The sequence below is a fragment of the Notothenia rossii genome, assembly GCF_949606895.1.
Source record: "Notothenia rossii genome assembly, chromosome: 11".
Lineage (NCBI taxonomy): Eukaryota > Metazoa > Chordata > Actinopteri > Perciformes > Nototheniidae > Notothenia > Notothenia rossii.
In genome coordinates this window covers 53,156,382-53,169,674 of record NC_136910.1, presented here as the reverse complement: position 1 = coordinate 53,169,674, position 13,293 = coordinate 53,156,382, and the positions used below count along the sequence as shown (strand labels likewise).

Here is a 13,293-nt window from a genome sequence, read left to right as displayed (position 1 = left end):
TTGACACATTCTGCAGCTCACATTAAAACCAACTACCTAAATTCGCCCACACTCAGTCTTTCTCTCTCCTCCAGCGCTCCGGCTTTTCTCTGCGAGTGTGCACATGTGTGGGAGGGGAAGGAGTGCGCAGGAGTTGAAAATGTCAGAACTCACTAAGCCTTACCTTAAAATAGCCCGTTTTTGCAAATAGCTGATATTTTCCATGGGCAGTTATCAGGGAGCCGTAGCTGGAGCCTCTCTGAGAAGGTGGAAAGGAAAAGATAAGTCAGTTAGTGAGGTTAAGATTAGAGAAAAGAGGATTTAAATATGGGTAATTTGCTGCTTCATAGAGAGGGTTTGTCCGCTGATATCCTTATCCGAAATAAATGAAATTGCCAATTCAAGAACATAAAGTGCTTTCAGTTTTTATACCACCAACTCGAGGGCTAATGTCTGCAGTGCACAGAGTGAATAGAAATCAAGTGGGCGCCCTGCACACACACCGCCAGCACAGTAAAGTACACATTTGTATAGAATGCAAATGTTGGCAACACATGGCAAGCTGGAAAATACATTGGTCTGGAAAAGGCTTGTGTTTTCCACATGCACATTATCCCAGGAATTGGATGGAAAACCGCTAATGAAAAAGGTGTGTGCATGTGCTTCTCATGAGTGCTTGCACGTGTGGAGACGAAACATAACCCCGAGGAGATGCATTAGCCCTCAGACAACAGAAAGTGATACTCGGAGAGCGTGATGAGGTATTACATGTGTATGGGACGCGGCCAGACGGGGGCTTATTTTAACAATCATTTAATATGCCGCCGCGAAACCCAGCCACCTTCAATAAACCACCAGGAAAGCTCTCAGGAATGTGTGAACTCGCAAAGAGACTTGGACTCTCTCAGGGCTGAAGCTTCGCTTTTTCTAAGAAAAAACACAAAGACCATTTAATGCACAGCACACAGTGTGTAAACACTTAGAATACGTCAACATTAGCATTTTTCAAACTGATTATCAAGACCACCCTCCTCAAAATATGACTGTATAGGCGTCTTCACACCAGACAATTAAGACCCTTGTTTACTTTTATTGTGAGGCGAATGGGGGGGAACCCACTGTGGCTTATTTACTTGCAGTATTCTTACTGTTCTAAAATTGGTATCTCCATGGTTGATAGCTTTGGATGAGAGCATCAGGTTAATGTAATGTCCAGAGGTAAAGGAGCATAAGGAATAGGTTGGGGGGGATGAATTGGTCAAACAGATACTTGACTTTTATCCCAGGCCCCCTGATTAAATGTTCTCAAGTGTTTAAATTCACATTTTTTAGGTGGTAACCAGACAGGTATACTGTATGTGGTTCTGAATAGTACACAGAGAGAGAAAATAGCAATATTTGAATTGCAATAAAGGGCAAACGGAAAATTGATGGAAGATGAGAAGTGTTGTTTGGGAAGCAGTTTGGGGACTGGACATACAACGCAGCATTAACCCCAGGAGATTAGGCTTGGCAACCTGCCGGAAACCAACATGTTGTCTTCTTTGTGTTGAATGAATCTCACTTTTACCGTAAACTTGCAATGATTTTTAAACCAAACCTTGTTAATAACCTAAACTTAACCACAAGTTGTGTTGCCTGAACATAAGGAAGTGGTAGTTTTGTAGTTTCGTGAACGTTGAGTTACTTTTGCTCGTGCAAAACAGAACGTATAAAACAATGTTGTTTCCACTTTTTTCTCAATCAACCATGAGAGTGATGAACGTATAGGTCGTGTAGAAGTACCTCTCTGAGCCACAACACTAACAACAACAATTGAATCACCGGATAACAATAAAATGGTCGCCATATGTCTTATCCAAAACCAGACGTTTCCTTTATATTACCTTACAAGTTAACTCATGCGATGCACTTAACTCAACCCTAACCAATATATTTTCCTATACTTAACCAATGGCTTTTTTCAAATGTATATCATTATCCTGTGTTTAAAACTGTGACCGTTTCACAGCGCGCGCCTTTCTGTAGTACTCCCCAACGTCGTATTTATCGTTTTTTGGAGTCGTTCAAGGACGAAGGACGAGGACGAAATGCACAATCGGTCCTGTCTGAATGAAAGCTGTGGCACAGTGTTCAGTCTATCCCACTTGCAGACATGGCAGTGTAAGATGCCAGAAGAACTACAACGTGTTAATCACACACTGGAGGCCGAGCCAGCAACACTGTCGGAGTATTCGGGGACATAAAGCTCAGAATTATGTTCGGAGCTGCCAGTTGTAATATGAGATCATGGGGGTGTTTTTAAATCTAAAGCCACAGAGCGCTTTGGTACGATTGTTTACCTCACCTGCACACTTTCTAAAAAATGTATCTGACAGTGCAGGTACATTCATCTGTACCTACAGTGATGTCTGAGAAGTACCTGTGAGAGGGTGAGGCGACTGCCCGCCCGTTTGTAGTATTTATTGGGGCTCTCGAACTGAAGGTCCTCCCACCGAATCCTCCACAGCATTCCAGCCAGCTCTTTCTCCAGCTTCAGTTTCCTGCAAGAGAAGGAAACCAGGTGGTGAAATCAACAAGGACACGAGCACAAAGAACAGAGGAACAATAAAGTGGATTGGGTTTGTGAGATGATGTTTTTACCACAGGGTTGTGAATTCGGAGGCTTGAATCTCAACTGTCTGCACACTGAAGTCTTTGAAATTCTTACAAATCCTTCAGAGGCGAGGTGGTCTTTTGACTCAAGGGTTTTATTATGAAGGTATGGGATTTAAAACAACATGGATTTAATCTTGCAAATCAACCTTAAACAAAGATTAAAAAGCCGCAGTTTCTCCATCTTCCTGGTGGTATTTCCCGAGATAGCGCTCTCAGATCTGATGGCAGATTCTTCACGTCAGCGTTTGCTTATTCTGTGTTTGGGCTTGTTTGTTTGCATTTGATTAGATTGTAACTTCCCTGGGCCATATGCGCTACTTATTAAACTTTGAAATGGAAAATTACTTTTTGAGGTTATGGTTTTTAATAGTCCTGGTGGACAAAGGGCTCTTTCTTTGGAACATATGCAATAACATTACACGGTAAGTAAATAGAAATGCAGCCCATAAGTCTCACTAAATGGCAAATTATCATTTTTCACAGTTTTTTTTTTATCTTGTATTCACTGTTTGCGATTTAAAATGATATGTTGATTGAATGCCATGCTGAGAGGGTCTCTATTTCTTCCTCTACCTCGGATGACTCATTCTTGTAAGAAAAACAATGGTTACTATGATGAAGATAAAAAACACTTTCTTACTCCCACACTCTTTTTCAAACTCACTCAGATGTTCTGACCTTATCTCAGTACTAAAGCTAGTTAATAAATAACTCCTAGCTCAAAAAGAAAAAAATGATGGCTCCTTAAAACTGACACATTTTAAGTAACTGGACGAGTGAATATGATAAAGCATTATTGTTTTAGCTAAAATTTCAATAATTTCAACATCCATGGCTGCTCCACAACGATAAAGAGCCTCCAAATGTCTGCACAGCCTAACCATAAATAGTCATTTTCATGTCAGCTGTTACAGAAACTGTTATTTATGTGTGTTTATTATCAGTCTGACTGGCACACGACGAGCACCACCGAGGAGGAAATGGCATCCGAGCGGATCAACACATCTGGGGCAAATCTCAAAGGAGCTGCTGTCTCTGGGTACCTAATGATTTACAGAAAAACACTCATACTATTAACACCGTCTGGATAGCAATTTTCTTTTTTGTGTGAGGGAGGAGGAATTTCATTTTCGAGTTTCAAACACTTGCAGAGGCCATACATTCCAAGCCAATCTAAAAGGTGTAAAACACTTCCAGATGGCAGCTGGAAATTATGGCTGCGTTTGCATATCACCGCGTTTTACCCTTTCCTTAAAGTTGGCCCCAAAAGTGTCTCCTTTTTTTTTTTTTGGACCTCTTCCTTCAAACTGCATAGTTAGTCTTTCCAGGAACTTAAAAGGGCTCCTGATGCTTATTTGTGTCTACAAATACTCCAGGTTATGCCTATATGCGACCGTTTTGAGAGCAGGAAACACCATTTAACCGCACCATCACCCAAAGAAAAAAGGTTATTTTCTATTTAAGGAGCCTCGTTTAGAGACCTGTGGCAGCCAGAGGGGCAAAGTGTGGGGCTTCACACTGGGCCTATTGTTTCAGAAGTCTCACATGTGAATACCTCGGCTGGACCAGCCCCTGCATTAAAACAACAGAGACGCTCTGCTCAACAACGTCTCACACTGCACACACACTCCAACATCCCCTCACACTGCAACACACACTCCAACATCCCCTCACACTGCACAACACACTCCAACATCCCCTCACACTGCAACACACACTCCAGCATCCCCTCACACTGCAACACACACTCCAACATCCCCTCACACTGCAACATCGTCTCACACACCAGCATCCCCTCACACTGCACGACACACTCCAACATCCCCTCACACTGCAACATCCCCTCACACTGACACACACTCCAACATCCCCTCACACTGCAACACACACCAGCATCCCCTCACACTGCAACACACACCAGCATCCCCTCACACTGCACAACACTCCAACATCCCCTCACACTGCAACACACACTCCAACATCCCCTCACACTGCACAACACACTCCAACATCCCCTCACACTGCAACACACACTCCAGCATCCCCTCACACTGCAACACACACTCCAACATCCCCTCACACTGCAACATCGTCTCACACACCAGCATCCCCTCACACTGCACGACACACTCCAACATCCCCTCACACTGCAACATCCCCTCACACTGACACACACTCCAACATCCCCTCACACTGCAACACACACCAGCATCCCCTCACACTGCAACACACACCAGCATCCCCTCACACTGCACAACACTCCAACATCCCCTCACACTCCAACATCCCCTCACACTGACACACACTCCAACATCTCCTCACACTGCAACACACACCAGCATCCCCTCAAACTGCACAACACACTCCATCATCGTCTCACACTGCACAACAAACTCCAACATCGTCTCACACTGCACAACACACTCCAACATCGTCTCACAGTGCACAACACACACTCCAATATCCCCTCACACTGCAACACACACTCCAACATCTCCTCACACTGCACGACACACTGCAACATCCCCTCACACTGCACAACACACTCCAACACCATGAGGGTTGCTGACCGTCTGACAGGTTAGATCGACTGCGGGGCGATATTGAACCTTAAGGATCAGAAATCAGAGAGCTTTTTTATGTTTTGCCAGTGTACGTGAGTTGATTAAATCACCTGTTTTGTATTCAAATTAACTAGGCGCAAAAATGTCGTATTAGTGCAGTAATCTGCTTTATTCTGTCGTGTAGACACGTACAAGAATGCTCCAGGATGTAATTTTTGTTTCTAAGAAAAAAGTGATTTTTATTATAAAATGTACCACAAAGAAATACGAAGAAGCAGTCAATTTAATATACAGGTCATTTTTTTTATTTAATTGTATATTCACAACATTTTACAGGGGCAACTTATTACCAAAACTATTTAACCAGCCACCAATTTCTGTTAATACACCAATCATTTGCCCCAGACACATTTTGGGGTTTTCAATTATTTGTGCCCTGTGCAATATAATATTCCCACCACCAAAGCTATCAGGAATGTATATAATCTTTATAAAAAAGTATAAAATATTTATAAAAAACGTTTTTTAGCAGCAGCAATTACAAAATAGATAGAAACAATCATATATTTTCAATACAAATATTCATATATATAACATATTAATATATCATTCTTATAAATTGCAACTCCCAAGGTTGAGAACGTCTGAATCAGTGGATTGAGGATAAGTAGGAACAGTGAAGAAACTCCAAAGTGTTGAACGTTTTAGTGGTGTTTTTATAAGTCAAGTAGTGAACATGGAGGCCTCTCAGCAGCCGGATGATCTTAGAGACGGCTGTATACATCTCTGCTGCCTCATGTCCATCAGCAAAGCTCCACTGGTGTCTGCAAAAGCAGGAAGTGATTTGTTAGCTTTTACTATCAGACAGAGCAGTCAGTCACAGAAACGCTTGTAACTTCTACTAATGATGTTCTTTGGGGCTTTTTGCTGAAAACAAGGGGGTTACTATTACTATTACAGTCTCAAGGCCATTTGGGCAAGAAGTCGACTCTAAATCAACATTTCAGGCCTGTGAGGGATAACTTTCCATTTATAAAACGGTCATGAATGTCAATGTTAGATCTAAATATAGAAGGAGAGAGTACAAAACTATGGGTCAGGACCAAAAATGGATCAAAGAGTTTCCCTGTGGACGGAAATAGATATGTGTTGCTTTAAGTCACCAAAACTCAATGTGAAATGTTTTAAAGGCAAACTAAGGAACTGTAAGGATCATTCTTTTCCAAACAGCCAATGGGAATTATCAGCCAAATTCTGGATTATTGCAGAATTAACCTCATGTTGATACATTATACTCATATGTTTAAACAACAAGATGATAGGTAGAAGTAATAAGCTGACACCACGGTCACATGACTTCACGCACCCACCACTAAAGGCTGGTGTTTCTGCCTAGGATTTTACATTGTTTTGTTTGTATGTCCTTTTTTTTTTTTAATCCTATGGATGTGAGTGTTTTAAAAGGTGTCTTTGGTCTTGTATTTTGGTCAGTGGTAGAGTTTTTGTTAGCACCATAAAGCTAAAGGTGGGGCGTAATGTCCGGCTGTATACAAATTGGGGAGGCTGTGGCTCAGTGGGTAGTGTGCTGGACTTCGAATCAGGGGATAGCAAGTTTGAGTCCCACTGCAGTCAGCATGTTGTTGTGTCCCTGAGACACTTCACCCCAAATTGCTCCTGTGGTGATTGTCCACAGTATTGAGTATGTAAATCGCTTTGGATAAAAGCGTCTAACAAATTACATGTAATGTAATGTAACTGCACCATGGCTGTTTGACTTGACGCCACTTAGCTAAGCAACCAACTTGTTATGATATGTTGAAGCTTCAATATCCACAAGTTAAGTGTTTACTGACATCATTTATTACGAAACAACAACAATTGACGTTGAGAAGAGGGAACCAGAAGTGCGAAAATACTCAAAGACTCATTCCTCCAGCACTTTTTGAGTAGTAAGGCAATTTGGGCATAAGATATATTTGTTTTTGCCCAAATTGAATAAGCAAAGGAAGTGAAAAACAATATTTATGGGAAGTCTGGAATTGACACCAGAGAAGGAAAGATGAAAGTTATGTCATCCTACAACCAACCAGTCTATGCTAGAGGGAAGGTCCCACCCTGATTTAAGAGAAAATGGAGCTTGAAGGAAATAAAAGTATGTTTGACAAAACTTACTGGCCGAGTGCAGGAAGCCTAGCTAGCTAGTAAGGAAACCATGCTGTACTTGCTGAACTGTGATCTGCAAAAAAACAGATGAGTAAATGTCAATGTTTTCAGAATAAAAAGCAGACTGTGTGTCGAATTATCTGGTTGTCAATTGATATCAATTGAGATAACATCAGATTCAGATTCAGTGAATTTACCTCAGGCAGGTAGCTGCTGCTCCATCTTTCCTCCACCATTCTTCTGATGAAAATCCATTGATAGTGGCTGGTGATTAACACTTGTTTGTGTTAATAGTCAGTATTAGAAAATGCAGATCAGATTACCGAGGCGATTTGTTAGTGTGGGACATACAAATCAGCTCTTACATAAAAATGTTTATTAGTCGTGAACCTTTGAAGAAATGATGGAAAGGGAAAAATAGAAACATTAATTTATTTCATTTCATGCCGATTCCACCCATGAAATTACCCATAATTTAGCAATCCTCCCAGTAGTTTAATTGCTCAGAGCATGCATAATTAACTTTTTGTGAAATTAAATGAGGCTCAGAAGGAGGATTGCAGTAAACATGTAGACCGTGCCACTTGGGACATTTTAACAATTTCAATTAAATACTTTTTTACAGTCAAATATGGAACACAAAGTTAAAAAATTAGCAAAGATGCAGGCAATTATTATTTAACAGCTCAGGAGCAGCAAAGAGCGTTTAACATTATTAATACATGTCATTACACAGTCCATATATTTGTACCTAAAGAACACAGTCTACAATTCTCTCTTAAAGATGTTATTGCCATGTTGTGTCCTAACCTGAAAAAATGACTACACTGCAAAACAACCCAATGTTATGACAGTCAATTTCTCTAGGCGTAGATGCTTTGTTTTCAGGGCTTTAGCAGAATTCCAGAGATATAAGGTCATAAGTGTAAATTCCAGTCAAGTTTTCATGAAAATATTATCTCTCGACTTGAAGCTACAAGCAGAGCATTATCGCTCCCAACGGGTCAAACACTTACCGTAAACGTCAAACTATGTTACTCAGGTGACTCGTTATAAAGATCGAGGAGGTCAGTATAGGGCTGAGATTGGAGGTTATGGAATAAAAACATGACTTCACCCAATAACTACTATTTTTGTCTTGAGTGATACCAAAAGTCAACTTATTTTAAGTAATGTACGTAAGTTAGCTAACATAAAAGACTCCCCTTACGTCACCAACGTAACTTATTAAGTGAACGTATGTAACTTAAGTTGCGTAACAAGTGTACTTATCTTAATCTGAGTCGTTTTTGTTGCCCTAACCTAGCCAGGAAGTAATATATCTTGCCACGTACCTAAAATATTGTAATGACCCCATGTACGTAATGTCCCTAACTTACGTTCACATACGCAACATACTTAATTTATGTGTGTAACAAGTCTACTTATTTTGATCCCAAACCATGATCTTTTTCTTAACCAAGTAGCTGATTAGTTTGAAATCTTAAGAGCACAGGTTGCTGTCTATCTTTAGACCTACAGTACAGATTGGATGAACTGCTAAAAAGTGCTTTGCATTGGAAGCACTTTGACATGGAGATTTATTCGATAATTAAAATGTGGCTTTTAAGGCGCAATAAAAAAAGTTTTCCGATGTCAGAACTTGAACCTCGCTAAGAGCCAAACCACTTTGCTTTCTTCTAATAGGATTTATTTAAGCTAATAACATACACAAACAGCCGTGTGATCCTTTGCAAGAAGCACAAAAACCACCTTCACAAGTTTTTATATATGAAATCAGCAGTCCGTATTAAAATAGGTGATGTTTAGCTGTAATCCGACGCAAAGAAAACACACTTATTGAACACACTGTAATGCTCATTAAGTGTGAATAGCAGTGAGGCTTGTTTTGGCCTCACTTATATGAGCTCAGTTGGCAGCTTGAACACACTTCAGCGCTGCTTTACAGCCGTCACCTGCTGAGCCGTTGCCCAATCAACAATCGTGTAAATACCACACTGGCACCTATAGCACGATCGCTAAATCCCGTGTGCTCTCTCTCTCTCTCTCTCTCTCTCTCTCTCTCTCTCTCTCTCTCTCTCTCTCTCTCTCTCCCTCTCCCTCTTTCTCTCCCTCTCCCTCTCTCTCCAAGTCCACACACACACACACACACACACACACACACACACACACACACACACACACACACACACACACACACACACACACACACACACACACACACACACACACACACACACACACACACACACACACACACACACACACACACACACAATGGCAGATGCAAGTATCAGCGAGAGCATGCAGCGCATTTGCAACTTGGAAATATAACCACTATTTTCAATTTGTGGGGATACAGGACGCAAACAATATTACGGTAAAATATAAACTGTGTGCAGGACAGGTTCTCTCTCTCTCTCTCTCTCTCTCTCTCTCTCTCTCTCTCTCTCTCTCTCTCTCTCTCTCTCTCTCTCTCTCTCTCTCTCTCTCTCTCTCTCTCTCTCTCAATGAGATGGAAAAGATAAATCCCTGCTTTTCTGCGTCGGCGCGATGTGATCAAACTCACCTGTAAATCAGGAAACTGGAGATTCCAAAGATGATGAGTGCTAAGCCGGATCCCACAGCTACGATACCCAGAACTGGCAGATGACCTGGAAACAGGAGAAGAAGAAGGATTCCTCACTCAGTTGTCTCTCATATGTTCAACAGATGTCCACATTCATATCTTTGAATAGAAAAGAAGACGAAAAAAAGCAGTGAAGTGCAGCTGCAATCGTTCAACCACAACAACCGGGAACAATTTCACACAATTACACAGCTCTGACATTCCTGATATATATTTACAGCCCTAGTGAAGACTAATTATAGCACGTGCTGTAAATCACAGGATAGGATGACACTCATTATCAGGGGATTATAATTGATGACAAGATATGTTTGAAACTGTTCTTGGTGGCCTGAATTACAAAGAAAATACCTTACCTGCAAATACAATAAAAAGCATCCATTAAGGATAGCTCAATATTATGCTTAAAGGGTCAAAATCGCACAATAAACAAAGATAAAGATGAATTTGAATGAGAGTGTATGATATTTTATGGATGTTATTGTGACTTATTTGGGCCACTTTCATACATTTTGAAAAATCTGATATTGTGACAGCTCCAATATCAACTGCAGCATTTACACAGCTGGAGCCAGGACATGTTTAGCCTATCTTAGCGACGATAACAAAAATACTGTCAGTCTGGCAAGAACTGACACACTGTGAGCCATTCCTCTGCAGACTATACGCTCCAACAATGTTCTGTAATTCTCCACCGATTGTTTTACAGAGAGAATAGCCCTGATGATAGGAAGAGAGCAACACAAGGATAGGACGGGGGTTAGCTGGACTTGTCTCAATACATGGGACATCATGGAAAATCAAGCCAAAACACCCGGTTCATCACTGATAAGCGTGGGACAATGTATTTGTTATAACATTTTGTTTTTCTTTTTATTGTGTTATATAGGTTTTAGTGCATGTATACGGTCTTCAGAGGCTGAAATCCAAAAGTTCACCCACACACTCCCCCCCCCTGAAAACACCTTCATTGGACTCCTTTGTTTACTTGCATAACATAGTGACATCAGTATGTAACACTCAAGCTTGTACGTGACAGGCTAAAGGGCGGGAAATCTCTAAGCGGTTAACCAATCACAACAGAGCCGGCCATCTAACCAATCAGAGCAGACTGGGCTCTGGTTTCAGACTGAAAGCATGTAAACATGTCACAGGAGAGTCACAAAATACAAATATGAACCTAAAGAATACATGCACATGCTTCTTATACAGGTACATACAACTACACACAGTTTGTGCACAACATGCACATGCATTTTTGTTATACATATATAAATACACACAGTTATATGCACACATGCACATGCAGTTGAGAGGTCCAGAGCGGTGAGGCAGACAGTCTAGCCGGCGCAAGGGAGCAGTTGGGGGTCCGGTTCCTCGCTCAAGGGCACTGGTGAACTGGCTCCTCTCCAGTACCAGTCCACACTCTGTATTTGTTGGTCCGATCGGGACATGAACCGGCGACCCTTCGGTTCAAAGTCCAACCCCCTACAGACTGAACCACTGCCGCCAAAAATGAGCATAATAGGGCCCCTTTAAAGTGTCGGAGAGGGGGACCTGATTTATAATCTGGGCCAGAATGATATTTATAATTAATGATCAACCCTTCAAGAAATGTCAGGGAACAAACATTAGAATGGATCTGTGTATGGTATGCTGACCCTTTCTGTTTCTGTACTCTATAGATGAGACACCGCTATCATTGTGCTAGGTGTACGTCATTTAAAACTTTTAATCGTCAATCTTTTTCCTCATATTTCTCATCACGTATTGCCGCTGGTGCAGAAAGCGACACTGGAGAAGGCGACATCCAGGCTCTCAACTCAGCAGATTATCTGCGGATGGCTCAGGATTTGTGACAGTCAGATTTATATCTCCTCCACTAATTATCCCTCCTTCACACCAAAATACATTTTATAATTGCAGTGGTTTCCCTCCTCAGTTTATCATCCATGACATTTTCCCTGAGAAACTGTCACTCTGTCCATGCAACAAAGACTGATTCTAGCACTGCTTGTTATTCGAGCAAATATTACACTCTACTTTTGATCTGTCAACACATTTATCACCACAGCGTCAATGGTAATAACCCAGGCCCTGAAGAGATGACAGCGATAATATAAACAAAGCATCAGGGCATTGTAATATACTTCCAGAAGTCATTAAGAGTGGGATAATGAGTTCATGCAATCTCCTAAAATCAGTGTGTCCATTAGTCAACCTTTGGTGGATGTTTCTAGAGAACTTCAGAAGCAGGTACTGTATAGTCATCTGTAGCAGGTTTAGTGTGTCGTTGTATGATGGATGAGTCCGAGCGGTCATACCATCATTGCAGGAGGGGTCGTCTGTGGAGAAAACGCAGGGGGGGTTATCGAGTGGTGGACCCCCGTTGGGCCAGTGGATCTTCTCTGTCTGGGACCAAATTATGTCTTTGTTGGTTCCATTGTAGTATGCCACAATCTGCAAACACAGGGAAACACTCTTTTAAATGGAGGAACAAGACCAAGTTGATGACAATGTTCATCCTTTGTTGTGCAACCGAGTGATTACAGATGTCACTTCCAGGCAAGCCGCTGTTCCACAAGCTAACAAAATAAATAATATGAAACCCTGTCTCCTGATATGTTTTCCTAACTAAGCTAAACTGAATACTCCAAAAATATTTTCTCCTGGATTATGGTCAGAGTATTGAAACATAGTTAGTTAGTTAGTATAAGTTAATATTGACTTATGGTTTCACACTGGACATGAACGGTGGACACATCAATAACAGATTTGTTTTTTTTTTTCTTTCCTATAGTGTGTTATATAGGTCGTTGTGCATGTAAATACTCGACAAGAATAAAGCACTTTCTGAACGTTATAGCATGTAAACATGTCACAGTTGAGGCACAAAATACACATAAACCTGAAAATGAGCAGAATAGAACCTCAAGATGTTTCTCTCAAACACGTTTAAGCGATACGTTTCCAAATGTTCTAAAGCTATGTTATAACCAGAGCATCCACTGGTTGCCTATTTCCTAAAATGTAGGAGTATTTAAGAAACATCAACGTAATTTCTGAGATTAAATAAATTATATGAATAATTAATAGTGATATTAGAAAAGCTAATTTGAGATAGCATGTCAGTATAATCCAATAAGTAAGTGAGGCAAGATGTCTACCGGGTCTCCGTCATGCCCCTGCATACATCAACAAAAGCAGAGTTTTCAAAACATCGCGTGTGTGGGTGGGTGCGTGCGTGAGCTCCTATATTTTGACGTTACAGCCTCATGAGCAGCATCTGTCGTCCTGCTG

General features: G+C 41.1%; 1 protein-coding gene across 1 annotated transcript in view; it reads right to left on the bottom strand.

The window, feature by feature from the left end:
- npr2 (natriuretic peptide receptor 2) overlaps positions 1-13,293 on the bottom strand; it is a 58,436-nt gene that overhangs the window by 27,593 nt on the left and 17,550 nt on the right. The window contains exons 6-9 of the mRNA XM_079656732.1: positions 12,318-12,453; positions 9,934-10,018; positions 2,402-2,522; positions 164-238 (exon numbers count right to left, since the gene is read on the bottom strand). Of these exons, the coding sequence (XP_079512858.1) occupies positions 164-238; positions 2,402-2,522; positions 9,934-10,018; positions 12,318-12,453 (417 nt within the window). The remainder of the gene's footprint in view (positions 1-163; positions 239-2,401; positions 2,523-9,933; positions 10,019-12,317; positions 12,454-13,293) is intronic.